At 44.2% G+C, this 15407-nt stretch overlaps 1 protein-coding gene across 1 annotated transcript in view; it reads left to right on the top strand.

The window, feature by feature from the left end:
* RCOR1 (REST corepressor 1) overlaps positions 1-15407 on the top strand; it is an 82436-nt gene that overhangs the window by 31508 nt on the left and 35521 nt on the right. Inside the window, exon 3 of the mRNA XM_040067344.2 lies at positions 9529-9612. Within this exon, the coding sequence (XP_039923278.1) occupies positions 9529-9612 (84 nt within the window). The remainder of the gene's footprint in view (positions 1-9528; positions 9613-15407) is intronic.

Here is a 15407-nt window from a genome sequence, read left to right as displayed (position 1 = left end):
CACTCTGCACTTGTCACTCTCCAAATAAAACAACACTTGTGTATTCCCCATTTCAAATTACATAACTTGTTATTTCTGTTTCTCACCTTATTTTTACTACTAACAGCTGGATTGTCCTTTTGTCAGAAAACAGTATGTGAATGGGAGGAGGGGGCAGCAGGGGGAGGGAGTATGAGCATCTGCTGAATGGAGGGAATGGGCAACGTGTTCAGTCTTGTGACAGGTGGCGCTTGTTATGTGCGAGCTAAAATTGAGGGGGAGGATAGGGTGGAACAACCCTTAACTGTATGTGTACAGTGGTGGTCTCTAAACTGCCCTTAACTGTTTGTACAGCAGTGGTCTTTCAATTTGATATTGCCTTTCCAGATAAAGATCTCAGTAGACAGTGTTTTTTTCATCAACTCAGTAATGGAAAGGCAAGTGTATTGTTAAAAGCTGTTATGAAAGCATCTGAGAACAAAACAGCACCTCATTATGGGATGTTTTTATAAATCCTGTGTTGTACCCTCTCTTTGAGCACTGTGTACAGTTCTGGTTGTGCCCCATTCCCATCCCTCCCCCATGTGTCCGTGCTGCTTTGAGCTGTAAGATAACTAAAGTACAGGAATTATTCTTGTTTCCTGTCTCCATACGAGGGAGAAGAGGAAAAGTCTGGACTGTCCAGCTTGGAAAGTAAATGACTGAGAGAATAATGTAGTAGAAGATCTGTAAAACAACAAGAGACATGGAGGAGGTGAACAGGGCGCAGTTATTCTCTGCTTCTCATAAGGCAGGAAATGGGGCCACCAAATGAAATGACTGGGTAGCAGCTTCAGAGTAGAGAAGGGAGTGTGCATGGGCTTTCTTTGTTCTCCTTCAGACAACAAACATGTAATTAAATTGAAGCACTCTGCCACAGGATGTTGTAGATGCCAAAATTACAAATGGGTTCAAAAAGGATTAGTCTATTTGATGGATTTTTTTTTTTTTTTTCATTTTATTCCCTCCTCCCATGAAGGGCCATTAAATCCAGTGATGCAGATACAGTACCAGGCTCAGGAAGTCTCTCTGCTGGTCCTGGTCTTGTTATTCCTAAGTGATGCCTGTGAATAATGGGCAGGACTGGCCCAAGCAGCTGCTCTTGTTCTTAAGGGAACACAACAGAGGACCCCGTTCAGTGAGTGGGAAGAGCTGGGGGCTGGCTTAGTAAAGAAATGGGAGGCTGTATGAATGTGGAGCTGTGCATGTAGGAGTTGCTGATTGTCAAAGATCAGGGGAAGCAGCAGAATCAAGATCTGTGATGGAAAGAGAGGATGTGTTTGCCTTATCTTTGCTTCCTCATCAGTAGGTTGTTTGGCTTCAAATAGATTTAGCAGTGTCTAGATGTTTGTCAGCAGCACAAGACCACCCAGTACTTGAGGAAACTGCTGTGTTATTGTTGATCCTTTTCTGTATATTAAATTCTGTATGTGGATCTTAACTTGTGTGCCTGTAGGCATTCCTATGTAACTTTTTGGTCACCTGAATGAAACTGTAAGGGAAATAGTGTGGAAGGCCAAAAAGGAAGGAAGGAAAGAAATGTCATCTTGTTGGGTCAGTGTTTGGGGAGAACAGAAACCAGCAGTAGTTTGCTTATTGTAGCTTGGTTTTTAGATCTGATTGTGTGCATACATTTACCTATTTTTAACAAACTTTAAAACAGTTCACTGTGTGGCTCTGTGGAGGTGCTTCATTTTTTTTTGGTTTTTTTTCTGGTTGGGTTGTGAGCGTGTGGGGATTTCCAAGGTTAATGGGAAGGATATCCCAAGGATATGGGTCTGTGTGGCAGCTGTGGGTTGTGGGGTGCTAGCCACAGGGTGCATGGGGGCCTGTGTGTGCGCTTGCTTTTGTTGGTACTGATGGGTGGGGTGGAATGGGTCCAGTCCCATTCTAGCCCTGATGGAGCTTTGGAGCTGCTCTGGCGCTGAACTGCAGTGTGGGGAGGTGGGGGATGCTCCCTGGGATGTGGAGCAGGCAGAAGTGTGCTTGGGAGGGCAGGTGAGCCTCCTCGGTTCAATGTGACACGTGTGCTGCAGGCTTTGTTCTGGTTGCTGCTTTCTGGCTGTGCATTCAGGATTGCTGTGGTATAGTTAGCAGCTGTCCTCCTTTAAAAAAAAAAAAAAAAAAAAAAAAAGTGGATGGTGTTTTAAAAAGGCTTGCAAGAGAGCACTGATAAAATCTTGATCAAATGTGCATTTTTTCTCTCCTCTTAATTTTATACTTAATTCCCTCTTTAAACAAACCCCAGCCCTTTCAGATTTCAGTGCAAAACCCCAGCCGTGTCTAGACAAAAGCCCGTTGTGATTAGCAGAGGTGTGCTGCTCAGTGCTAAGCATGTGCAGGGGTATATTTGTGTTCCTGATGGGGTCATGTGTTTCCTGCTCGTGTATGGATGGCAGGGCTTACATGTGCAGAACTCACTGAAGAGCTCAGGTTGGAATTGTATGGGTGTAGAAAATTTTACACGCTGAAAGTGTCTATTGAAAGGCTGTTTGCTTGTATAGTTATTCAGACCTCATCTATGGCTGCACATTGGTGCCACCTGCTTGCAGGAGAGAATGAGCGGACTCCTATTATTCAAGGAAAAAAAAATACAAGGCGAGGCCTCAACATCTGTTCTGGCTTTATTGTTCGGTCTGGCCCAGGCTGTGGGCAGAATGTAGGCCACAGCTTTCGTGTTACTGCTGGCTCTTAAACTGGAAAGGGCGTCTTGGATCAGATGTGTTCTTAAAAGGTTTAAAAATAGTAATACAAAGATGCAAAGTTCAAACTTAGGATGGGTTGAACTTGATTACTTTAGAAAAAAAGGCAATTATTGCTATCTGTGCTTCTTCTCATTTTCTCTTCCATTTCTTCTAATGGTAGTAATTTTTATCACTGCAAAGTGACCTTTGTAATCATTGCTGGGTGATTAATCTTTAACTGAGTAATTTTTAAAGCAATATTTTGCACACAGTTGTAGCGTGTGATCTGCGGGGTTTTGTAGGACAGCACCTACAGTCATTTAAAGGCAATATGGCCCTTCACCCCATGTTTCCAGTGCTGCTGCTCTGTATAGAAACTCAGAATAGTCACTTTTGTTTCCCTAGGCAGATACAAAAATGTCCTCAGAACTTTATTTGCATATAGATTATAATTCCAGCCGGGTGTAGCCATGTATAGGAAGAGCTAACTGCTGCTTCATTTATAGCTTTTTAATTAAAAAATGTTTTCAAGATTCCAGTTCTGTTTCATTTAATGCTGCTATAGTGTGTACAATGATGGTATTTCTATGAGGTACCAGCTGCTATGACTAGGCAGTCCTTGGAAAACACGAGTGAAAGGGGATCACAAGCATTATCTGCTGACTCAGGGAGAAGTCACATGCAGAAGGAAGTGGAGATGAGCAGCCAAGTTCTTCAAATGTCTTTGAGTTGCTGCTTGGGACATCAGTGCCAGTAGTGGGGAAGGAAGGTGGAAAAAGCTTTCCTTCTGATTCTAAATTTTGTTTGCATTCTCTTGTGTCACATAGGTGTTGTGCTACTGTATCACAAGCTGTGCATTTACAATGACACTGCGAGCCTGAGTAATACCAGTGAACCCATAAGAGAAGTTTTTTGTGCTATGGGAGCCCGTGCCTCCCTTGCCTTATTTTGTTTGACAGCTGTCATGGGTACTGTGAACAGGGGGTTTTACACTGTGCAATAAATTTAAGTTCTGCATTGATAAAGAAAATGCAGGGTTGGGAATGGAAGCACTTGTTTAATCTCACTTCGCCAGAAGTAAGTACATTAGACTTGATCCAAAATTGCTTTATGAAGCATTCAGCAGCTAAGTTATTATATGGCAGCTCCAGCTCTTCCAAACAATAAAAGCATCTATTCACCTTTGGATATTATACAATGCATGTTTTATAGATAATGCTTAGGGTTGCATATTAAAAGGAAGAGATTTTTTTTTATACTTTCTTTTAAAATCTGAAATGTGTGATTTAAAAATGAGTTAGTACCAGTTGGGAGGGATCAGTAAATGCTGTTAGTAAAGCAGTAGCTTTTTTAGGTGGGAATCTTGCCATCCTGTGCCTTGGATATTTCAGTTGTTGTATAAACTTTATTAACTTCATGAAAGACATAGTTCAGATCTGGAAGTATATTCTTACCTGTTGTTTTGCAAAAGATGAGTACTTGAAGAATTCCCTGTAGTTTTATGGCAAGTGCTTTTCAACTTTGGTTTAAGGCTCAAGTTTGCTTTCCAGAGAAGATAGAGAAGTATGTATTTGTATCAAGCACCTGACTGTGGACCTACTCTTCTGAGTTACCTTTTGCTGGTTCTAAAGGATGGAAGCAGCTGACTAGAGCAGGGTCCCACTCTTCATGGTGTGTGTTGCAGTGCTCTCGCACGGTCGTGCGTTAGTGTGCTTTGCTTTGAAATCCAGAGGGTTTCAATAGCTCTGAAATGCCTTGTGCAAACAGCAACAGCAAAAACATCAGAGATTACTGAAAGGGTTATGGAGAAGGAAAAATGCTGGAGGCATTCTGCCCAAGCCTCACTTTGACTTGGGTGGGATGCATCTGGAAGCAAAATGTGTCTTGACATCTGCAGGAGGTATCTGCAGGAGGTGTCATTTCTCCCAGGGGTCAGTACAGGTGTCAGAGGAAATGTAAAGCTCCTGAATGGCTCACAGCTGTGGCTGGATCATGCAGCATCCTTGTGAGACGGAGCAGGTCCCTCAAGTGCAGGAACTCAAGTGAGAGCTGGCACTGCTGCCTTGCACAGAAGCAAAATAACAGATGACAGAGTGATTGGTGGCTCTTTGAGAGGCCTCTGCTCCCACTGAGTTTATTCTGGCATGTTTCTTCTCTAACTTGGAGAAGAAAACTCGTGATGTGTCAGGCTGGAGCTGCACAGTGCTGGGCTCCTGCTCGCATGCAATGTTTTGCCTTTCTGCACGCTCCTTGCATATGGTGTCCATTCCACCCGTGGTCCTTAAGACAGTTTAAACTGCTGCTGTGGGTTGAGGGAGATGTCCTGGCTGTCCCTGCTTCCTTACTCTTCTTCTTTGTCTCTAAAGGTATGTGGTAGAAAACAGGAATTGGTATTAGTTTTAAAGCTAACAGCTTTTTTCTTGGATTATTTTAATTTTTTTTAAAGCTCAGGTAGATCTCCTGCTTTGGTTTCTCAAGTAGATGGTGGAAGGGGAAACAATGCTCTCTTTTGCATTGGTGCTGTTGAACCATTGTATTTCCTTCTGATGCCAGTTACTCCATGGCTAACTTGAAATTGGGGAGGGGTCAGAAGGACAGGGAAGGTATTCTCTGACCTGTAGGGGGTACTTGGTGTATGTACACTGGTACAGTGACCTTTGATAGTTCCTGTTTAGAGACATTTCCTGTTTCCCTATCAGGTGTCCTGGCTTGACAGCTCATGGGTAGAGGTGAGGAGAGACTTAGCTGCTGTGGATCAGGGTTTCAAATCTTGCAGTGTGCTGCTCTTGCGCGTGCCAGGCCTGTGCATTAGCGATGGAGAGCCTCAGTCTATGGGTAGAAGTGATAGGAAATTAAGTGGCTGTGTTGTTTCTCTCCTGTGCGAATCAAAGTATTTCTGTGCACTGGTTTTGAGACGTGTCCTCACAGCTCCAGTGGGGGAAAAAACCCCCAAGCCCCCACAACATTTTAGAATAGTATTGATACGTGTTTTGCCCTGCTTCATTTCCTCCCTCGCACAGTAGAACTTTTTGGTCTTGTGCAATAAACCACATCTGTAAAATGGGAAAACCTGTAAAGATAACATTTTCCTCTCAAAGTGGATTTTAAGCTGGATTGATTCTCTCCTGGGTTTTAGTGTATGGTCTGTGGAGTAGGGGTATGTTCTAGTGGTAAGAAAAGAGAGAGATATGGTCACTGCTGTGGAAAAAGCAACATGATACTGTGCTTGATTGGGGCTGCACTTCTTTGCCTGGGTAAAGGCAATGGAAGTTTGCATTCCCTGTGAATTCTGATAGTGGAACAAAATTTAGGGGGTGCTGCTTTGTAGTAGAAGGTCTTCCTCTTGGAGGAAGCAACCATGATTCCTGACAGACTTGGAACTAATGGGAAAGGTAACAGTGGGAAAATGATTACAGAGTGTTTGCTCCCACAACAACTGTGATACGAAACTAATGGCTGTGGCAGAGACTTTACAAATATCTGGTGGGTAGCTAGATGAAAGTGCAGGATTACCTGAAATGTCAGATCTTCTTGTCTGCCATTATACAGCTTTTCTGAACACAGGTTGCACTGGTTTAACTGCAGTTGCTTAAACAAGCAAACCTCATTGATCCTAAATTGATTTGTTCTCCTAAAAAAGGAGTAACCTTTGCCCTTCTTAAGTGGATATTTTTACATGAAATATGCAACAGATTAAATTGAATTATCTTTATAGCTTTATCACTGAAGTGCAGAGTGTCAGAATTCATCCTGCTATTCCTTTTTCAGAAGCATGGGAGAGTGTTGGTGAGTGTTGCAGCTATGCTTGGAATAGTGCTGTGAAGGGATATAACAGCCACTCTGCTCTGAGGCTCCTCTTCTGCTCTCCTGACTGTTGCTCTGAAGCAATCATTTCATTTCAATATGCTTCCAAATTCTGAGCAAGCTCTTAAGCTTTTTGTTGGTCCATCATGCAGTAAGAGTACATATGCTGTGTATATTTATGGTGTGGTCATTGCTGTACTCGGAAGAATTCTGTCATGTCTGCCTTACTTATGAGGGACAATAAATGTGGGCCTGTGGGCTTGAGGAGGGGTGCTGGGGAGGATGTGGTGCTGGAAGGTGAAGGACCTGGCAAGCATCTTGGAAGGTAGGGAGGGAGTATCAGCCTTTATGGATGTTTGAGGAACACCCTACTCCCATCTTTCTATGTGTGTTGGCCTTTAGGTGGTTCTGCCCTTTGCAGAAGAGCTGGAGTTTCAGCATAACCCTACTGTGTGCCTTGGGCTGGCCTCTAGAGGTGTCAGGGAACGAGGCCTGAGGGTGGATAGTTGTGGGCTTGGGTGGAGAGGTGGAGTGGGGGATAAGTTGCAGGAGCACCGGAGGCGCTGCTTCACAGCCATTCCCGAGCCCAGTGTAACTTGGCTGCTTGGTGCCACAGAGGGGCTGGAGAGAGGAAGGAGCTGGGCAGGAGGGGGTCCTGAGGGTGGCATGAAGCCCAGCATCTGCAGGCACCTCTGTGTATGATGCCCAGGGAGTCAATGTGTGGCTGGGAGGAGGTAGATCCTAACCCGAGGCATTTCCTTGGCAGAGGGAGTTCCTGGGTGCCTGTTGTGGAGCTGTGATGGAGCATGAGGAACACATTTCACCACCCTGCTTTTGGGTGCCAGCAGGGTCCTGCAGAACCTCACTGCAGTGGTTATCACCTCCTAGGGCTGGCTCAGGTCTCAGCCTGGAGGGGCTGTGGGGCTCCCTCTGCAAAACCCCAAAGCCTAACTTGGGGTTTTAACCGTGGGAGGTGAAACTGCACCCAACTTACTGTGGGTGAGCTGAGCTAGAGGTGCGCTGGTCCTGACAGGGGCAGCTGGGCTGGGATGTGCACCTGATGTATCCCAGAGCAGAGGAGGTTCAACTGCTAAACTGGGAGAAAACTTTTGTTTTCCTGATTTAGGTGGGTTTTGCCAGTTCAGCAAGTGAGACTGTGCTAAAGGCAGGCTGACATTGCCTGGTGTTACACCTCACTTGGCAGTGTTTGGGCGTCAGGCTCCTGAGCTGCAGTGGGTACTGGGGTGTGCTGGGATTTGGGTGAAAGTGTCTAAATTCATGGAGACCTGACTGATGATTTCTGTCATTGAGTATTTTTAGTGATAAGGATGTCCTTTTCAGTGTAGGTTAAAGTGAGGCAAGAGACTTTGTACTTTTCTGTTCTTTGAACCCCATGCTAGACTTTAGTAGAACATGTCATCCTGGATATGGAGAGTGAAGAGAAAAACTTGATAAAGGGGAGGCTTAGGGTTGACTCCTTCTTTGTATTCCAGCCTAGTCTTGAAATGAGGAAGAAGGTAAAATTTAATGCCGAATGTTTCAGGACTTGTAATTTTAATTTCAGACACTCTTTGTATTCTGAGTCTGGTCTTCACCTCCCATTTCTTGCCAATAGTGGTGGATGTTGTCTCTTCTCACTCCTTTTTTTGCCTAGTGTAGAAAGTAATGAACACGTAGAGTGTGCAAAATACCAAACAACTATGCGCAGTTGCTAACATCCCTAAAACAATGTGAAACCTTCCCAGACACCCGCGAGAAAGATAGTTGTGGTGTCTATCATGAAAAAAACCATGCTGGTTCAGTGTAAATATGTTGCTGTCAGGTGCTTACTTTTAATATATGCTACCTGTGCTTTATATTTAATGTTAAAATATTTTTGTTATCTAAAACCTGACTGTTCTTAACTGAGCAGATTTCAGATTAAAAACAGTGGTGAAACAGTGAGTGTTCATAATGCTGCAACGCAATTTTGTGTTACTAGATCATTTCTGACCTGTTTTAATGCATCATGAAGTGGTGGTTATTTGTCTAATTGCACAGCACAGAGAAAATAGCATTGTGTTGAAATATTGCATAAAACTTGAGCATTATGTAGCATTTTTTAGTGGAAATAGTACTGTAGGTACTCATTCATAACAAGATTTGCAGGTTTCTCTCTGCCAGGGCGGGTAGTTGAGCTGGCTGTGTGTGCGCTGACTCAATGGAGGGAGTTTCTTTTTTTTTTCCCCTCCTCCTCCTCCTCTTCTGACTGCTTATGACCGAACATCATAAGAATTGACAAGAGCTTGCTCTTGAAACATACCTTAGTTTGAAGCTGCTTTTCCGAACTAAGTGCAGCTGTGGATCTTCAGTTGAGCCTTGCAGAGCTCTGCTGCTAGCCAGGTGTTAAGCTGGTTTAAAACAGACTTGTTGTCTGAGTGTGGGGCTGTGTCTCAGTGTGGATGTGAACACATTTGGATTTCTCTGGTACAGTTGAGCCTGGGACCCGATGGTAACCTGAGGGACCCAGTGTCACCTGTGTGGGCATTCCTGACTGTATGGGGGATGGAGGCACAGAAGGGCTGCTGGGATGGTGCAGGAGGTGCTCAGAAGTGCTGTGTGGGAGGCTTTATGCATGTGCCTACCCTGAAGGGTTAATCTTTCTCTACACTGCAGTCTCATGATGTCCAGGGCTTGGAGCCTGCTGCCTGAGCCTAGCGCCTCCCTTTTTCATTTAATGATGGCTGGAAGAAAAATAATCAAGTGTGCTGGATGAGAAACATTAATTAACTTTTAATTTAGATCTAAGGTATGCTGCTGAGTGTACTACATGAGAGTGTGCAGTATCTGTCATGTTATATAGAGGGTGATGTATTAAAGAAACAAGGAAAAGCCTCAGGTCTGAATGGGAAGATGGGGTTTTAACACTGTGGATGGGTTTTATATCTTGATTAAAAGTTGCAGATGTGTGATAAGTCGTTTTTGTATCCATTTTGCATCTGAAATTACTTTCTCTCTAACTTTGTATCTGTTTTCTCTTAAGCCAAACTTGCAAGGCGAAGTCAGGAGAGAGAGAATCTCGGCATGCTGGTCTGGTCACCTAACCAGAATCTGTCTGAAGCAAAATGTAAGTCTTTTCAACTGCTTTTATTCCCTTCTTTCCTTACATGTATCACTTCAAGAATGCAAAGTTGCCGCTTTTGGTAGAGAGGTTATGTTTGTGACCTTTCCATTATGAATTGAAATTAATTTGAAAAAAGAAAAGCCTGCAAAGCAATCCCCAGATGATCTTTTTTCTCCACTGGGCAGCTGCTCAGTGTCAAATCCATGGGGGCAGGGAAAGCAAGAGAAATGTGACAAACATTATTCCATGGTACAAATTATTTAAGATACTTATCTGCAGGCAGCTTTTTTTGCTGTTGGTGCTATAAAAGACGACAGGAATAACTGGGGAGAGCAAAATGAAAAGTGTTGGGGGGGTCGGTCCGGGAAATACTTGGTAATTAGTAGTACCTTTTCCTCCACGAAGACAAATCCACATCTGGAGCCCATGGAGGTTTTTAAATGCCAGAACAATTGCAGTGCCTTGCAGTTCCACGTGAGGGCAATTAACAGCGCTCTGTGTGTGTCTGGGAACAAGTCTCAGTGCTGCTGCCAGATGGCAGAACTAGTGTTTGAAAGGCTTGTCTAGCTACAGTTCTTCTCATGAATAAGTAGGACTCCTTGATTAAAGGGCTGCTGTTTGAATGCAGTAACTAAACCTAAGCGCTTTTGGGGGAGGGAGCTGAAAAGAGCTAATTTTGACTTTGTGCTTTTACCTTTTTTTTTTTTTTCCCCCATCCTTTCTGATTCTGGGGCCGAGAATGAGAATCATGCACTCCTGTTCCTCTGCAGTTTTTGTATTGGCACAGTTAATTGAATAAATGAATTTCCTGTAGACCCAAGGCCTCGGATGCATCATAAAGCACATGTGAAAATGTAGTGGCATTTGCAAATTAAGGCAGCAGAGATTGTGCACCAACTGGCTCTGTCATGAAAGGCCTGTGCTCTGCCCTGGGGCATTTGTTCCACTGAGCAAGTTGCCCCTTAAATTACAGAAGGATGATGGTACTGATCTTTAGATAAAAGGGCTTTGCAAGGATCATGTTTGCCTTCTCCCCTTGTCTGCTCCCTCCTGGCTATTGGATGCTGAAATAAGACTGATGAGAAGAGGAATGTATTTGACAGTTATTTACAGCTAGAAACCTCTTAAAAGGTATAACAGCAAGAAATAGTTGCCGCCACCAAAAGGAGTGACTGACTGTTCATGGGTTGTCCATGATACAGGAGTCCTGTAGCTGCCTCTCAAGTCTGAATGTCTTTTGAATCTCAGCTTTAGAACCTTTAACTCCTGCCTGATAGGAAACTGGTTTCTTGAAGAGGGAAGACAGAATGGAGGAGAAAAGGAGAGAAGATGTGTGGGTAAAATAATCCTTAACTGAGTATTCTGTGGTAATTGGCACAAAAATATATTCATAGAGCATAGAGAGGATATAATATCTGCTGAGAAGATGTCATGAACATAAGAGGTAATTAAAAAAGTAGTATGATGTTGATAAATAAAAACCAGGTGGCAGTTGTCTGTTAGTACAGTGAAAAAGTTGGGAAAAATGTGACTATAAGAGGGGAGCTAGAATGAATTTCTCAAAATACTGAACATTTTATTAAGAGTATAGGGCTCACCAGTGAGTTCATCTTCCAAAAGAGGTACAGCAAAAAAACAATAACATTTATTTGGAGTTTGGAGAAGTGAGGTATGAGGCACCATGCATGGCACAAAAAAAATACCTCCCAAGTGCCTATTTGATAAAGAGGGATGGAGTTAAAAATTAGGTATCTAGTAGCAGCAGTAGTAGTAAAAACCCCAGGGAACATTGTGAGAGGTGGCTGAGGTGACCTTGGGGTGGCAGATGGGAAGAAGGCAGCTGTGCAGGGAATGAGAGAACAGGGTGGGGGCTGGTTGGTCATAGCTCTGTTTTGTGTCAATCTGAGCTGATCCTTTTGAAAGGATTCAGGTATTCCTGTCTCTATCTGGCATTTCTTAGAAATGAACTGTGAAAAACAAATGCTGCTGAAGGTAGGAGCTTTTGGTTTTTTTTGAAACTAAAAATTCATTGATTGGTAGAAATAAGTTTATTGCTCTAACGTATTCAAGAGAGCTGTTAGGGACTGATTGCAGGAGAGCCTGATTCAGTCCCACTACCTTGCAAAAGGTGGGAACTTCCTCCAAAACACCAGTGCTCTGCAATGGCCGTAGTGCACTTACTAAATGTATCACAAGCAGTTCCCTAGTCTGCTGTATGGTTTATGATGAAAGAACATCGGGGGACAGGAGGTCTTCCAGCTACTCTCAAGTTCACTGACAAGTCTTGGCATCACTCATAGTGAATCCTAATTAAATGATGTCCATGGGGATGTGTGAGAGGACTGATGATCAGCATTTCCATCAGTGATGCAGGAATTGATATGGAATTGTGGATGAGCCATAGACTGACAGGATGGTAAATAAAATTAATGCTGCTGACAGTCTTGTAGAGTGCTTTGGGTTTTTTCCTTACTTGGACTGCTGCCAATGCAGTGGGCTCTTAATGACCCAACTGCAGGGTTATGAGTCTCTACTGAAATCTCTGGCTTTCTACATCAAGCCTGATGTTTGCAGAGAAATGGCTTAGGGAGCAGTCTTGGGGAAACAGTGGGCAGGTAATTCAGCAAAGCTTCCCAGTGTCCTGCCTTACCCAGAAAATGATGTGGGTGTAAAGAGTGAGGTAGTCACTGGAACAGTTTGCTGCCTCTCCACCCAGCAGCATTCAGGAGAATGAACCTTGACTTTAGTGCTTAAAAACTGAGAAAAGGATGGAGACAAGAGCTGCTGAAACAATTTGGGAACAGAAGCTGAAGCAAACTCCATCTTTAGCTTACTGAAAAGAGACTGAAAGGGGACTATTGTCAATTATTCTCTCAAAGAGAAATTTTGACATAATAAGAGACACACATAATACAAATAGATGGCTGCAAAATAAACCCACACAGACTGAAATGAAATGTCCGAGTGTGTGGAGGTTTTTTTTTTTGAGATCGACTACTGGAAGCTATCCAGGGACGTGATGGATTCTTGTATTTCTTGATGCCTTTTTAAACTATGGGTTTTTGTGATGTATTATCCTTGGTGGGGCAGTTCATTCTTGGCGATGTGAAATTGCGAGTTGAAGGACCTGTGGTGGTCTCTAGGAGATTGGAGATCATTCTTGGTGATGTGAAATTGCAAGTGGAAGGAGCTGTGGTCTCCAGGAGGTTGGTGTAGCCCCTTGGGCTGTACATCTGAGAGGCCCAGCTAGCACATCCATTTCAATGCTGCTCCTGAGGCTGAAGTGTGGGTGAACAAATCCTTCCAGTCAGCACCACGTTGGTACCTGTGATTGCTTCCGTTTGTGCTCCAAAGCCTTTAGTCCATCCTCTGCCTGTAAGTCACAGAACTCTTCTCTGTTCCTGTGGCTTGGCATGAACATGGAAGCAGCACATGTTAGCTCTTCCTCAGAGTGAGCTGTAGCTCTTGTGAGTGGGAGAGTTCTGTGCAATCAGTGGAACTTGAGCAACCCGCTCTTGTTAAAGGGGAATCTGTGCTAAAAAACACCGAGCGCATCTGTGACAATGCTCAGAGCAATGCATCTGATGGGTTTGGCAGAGGGCTGGCCAAACTGTTGGAGGTTGTGGGAGGGTCTCCTGTAAGCTGCTGAAATGAATCCTGGAAAGACCAATGTGTCGTCCAAGACCTGGTGGATGTCTGCGTACCTGATGCTCCAGGGTCACGCAGTTAGTTGAAAGCTTGTTTGGGCCCCATGCTCTCTGTGTGCTGAAGGAATGTTTTAGTGCCTGGAGAAACCTCTTACCTGGATGTCATGAAGTGATGGGTGTAATAGAAAAGATGAAAGCGAAAGTATGTGTTGGCACATTGCTGTTTTTTTTTTTTTATCCTCTGCTTTGTTAACCATTAATCCTGGATACAAAGGGCTTACTGCCTTGCCCACATCATTACCGAAGTAGAATGGTGCCAGCATGGTCCATATCTACTACCAGACTTCTGCCTTTGAGGGGTCACTTGCATAGCAGTGCCACCACAGTAGTCACAAAGTTAGCCCAAAACTAGAAGTTTGTCCCGTCTCTTTTGAAAGAAAGAAATGTCGCTGTGTAGCAACTGAACATTTGGACTTAAAATAACTCAGCTCTCCTTCTAGTTCTGCTCCAAATACCCTGTGCTGTGGCTGGGTCACACCTCTCACAGAGAGCTTGCTCTCGAAGTGAGACTCCCAAGAGGCTCCCTGGACGTGGTGCCGTGGAGGGCAGCTGTTCCGGCTGTGCTGGAACTCTGTCTCACAGGAGGAAGAATGATGCCTTGAGCAAGGTGACATTGAGGAGCAGGAACAGCTAGGTGGAAGACAGGCATCTGCTCTCTTGGAGTGGCACGTGGTGAAGGAGGAAGGGAAATAGTGAAAAATGCATTGTAACGATGCTGTGGAAACCCTGCACAGGATCGAGCTGGGCCAGCATGAAGCTATTAATAAAACAGCAGTGTCTCTCCCTCTGCCAAATGCGCCAGTGAGTGGAACCAAAAAAATGACTTAGGGTTGGTTTAGAAATGAGCAAGTGTTGGCATGCAGCAGGTGTCCAGGAGCGAGGCATGGACACCAGGCGAGAGGGTAGGATGTGATTATTGCTTTTATGGCTCTGCAGTTCAGAGGTGAACTACAAGAAGGAAAGATGTGTTGTTTTGCTAGTGATAAGCTCTGCTTTGAGAGTAATTTTTTGTCTCTCTTCTTGACAGAATATGTGTGCTGCTAGATAGGAGATTTTTTGTTGTTGTTTTTTTGTTGTTGTCATCGTCCCCCCCCCCCCCCCCGATATCTTGGTGGATATCTCCAGTGGATTTACAGTTTATGGGTGTCACTGAGCAGGCAAACACTATTCCTAATACCTGTGGGAGTTTGGATCTTTTGGTCTTGCAGTTCTGCTTCTGTTTGACCTGATGGCTGATTGGCATTGCCAATTTCAACATTCACCAGTCCCTTCCTATGTTACCCTGTGGCATCTCCTCTTTTGAGCTGCAGCTTTACATTATACCTGCTTTACATTATACCTGCCTTGGTGCACATGGGGGGAATTCAGACATCCTCCTTCCCTCTGTGGAGGGGAAATACAAAGACCCAGGGGACATGGGGACAGAGGAATGCCAGAATTAGGTGCAACAGCTGAGTGCTCCAACATCCTCCTAATGTGCCTGGCCACGCCCTGTGGCTGGGGGGAAAGGGAGCAGTCCCTAAATGTGCTGCAAAACCTGATGCTGGGAAGGCAGTAATGTGCCAGCTGAGGCTCTGGTGGAGGAAGAAGTGCTGGTTGCTATGGTTACTGAAGATATTAACCCTGTGGTGTTTGGATGGGCAAGGTTTAGTTAACTAAGGCTGGCTGGGTAACTGTTTGGGAGAATGTCGTGCTCTACCCTAAGAAGTTGGGAGTTGGCATTCAGGATTTGAAAAGACCATGTCCCAAACACATTTTTAAGTGTACCCCGGCCCTTAGTGTCCGCAGCCTTCTTAGGGTGCAAGTGAATTTTGGTAGGTCTTCTCTGTTGTGATGGTGAATGCCCAAATTTCTTTGGGCAGGTTTAAGTGGCTTGAGTGTCTCCAGCTTTAGTTCAGGGGTTAATCTTTGCATAAAATGGACTCTGGATTATTCTTGAGTTATTCTTCTAGAGAGGATGTTGAGCAAGCTTGGAAATTTGTTTTGTCTATTCTCAAATTTAAAATCACTGTCAGAATAAAGAACATGAAAATGTCTTCTAAGGTTTACTGCATGTGTCTGATCACGATTTGTGTGGCTGGTCTCTGTTTT

The sequence above is a fragment of the Hirundo rustica genome, chromosome 6, assembly GCF_015227805.2.
Source record: "Hirundo rustica isolate bHirRus1 chromosome 6, bHirRus1.pri.v3, whole genome shotgun sequence".
Lineage (NCBI taxonomy): Eukaryota > Metazoa > Chordata > Aves > Passeriformes > Hirundinidae > Hirundo > Hirundo rustica.
Note: the sequence above shows the minus strand (reverse complement) of the source record. Positions and strands in the feature narration are given on the sequence as shown.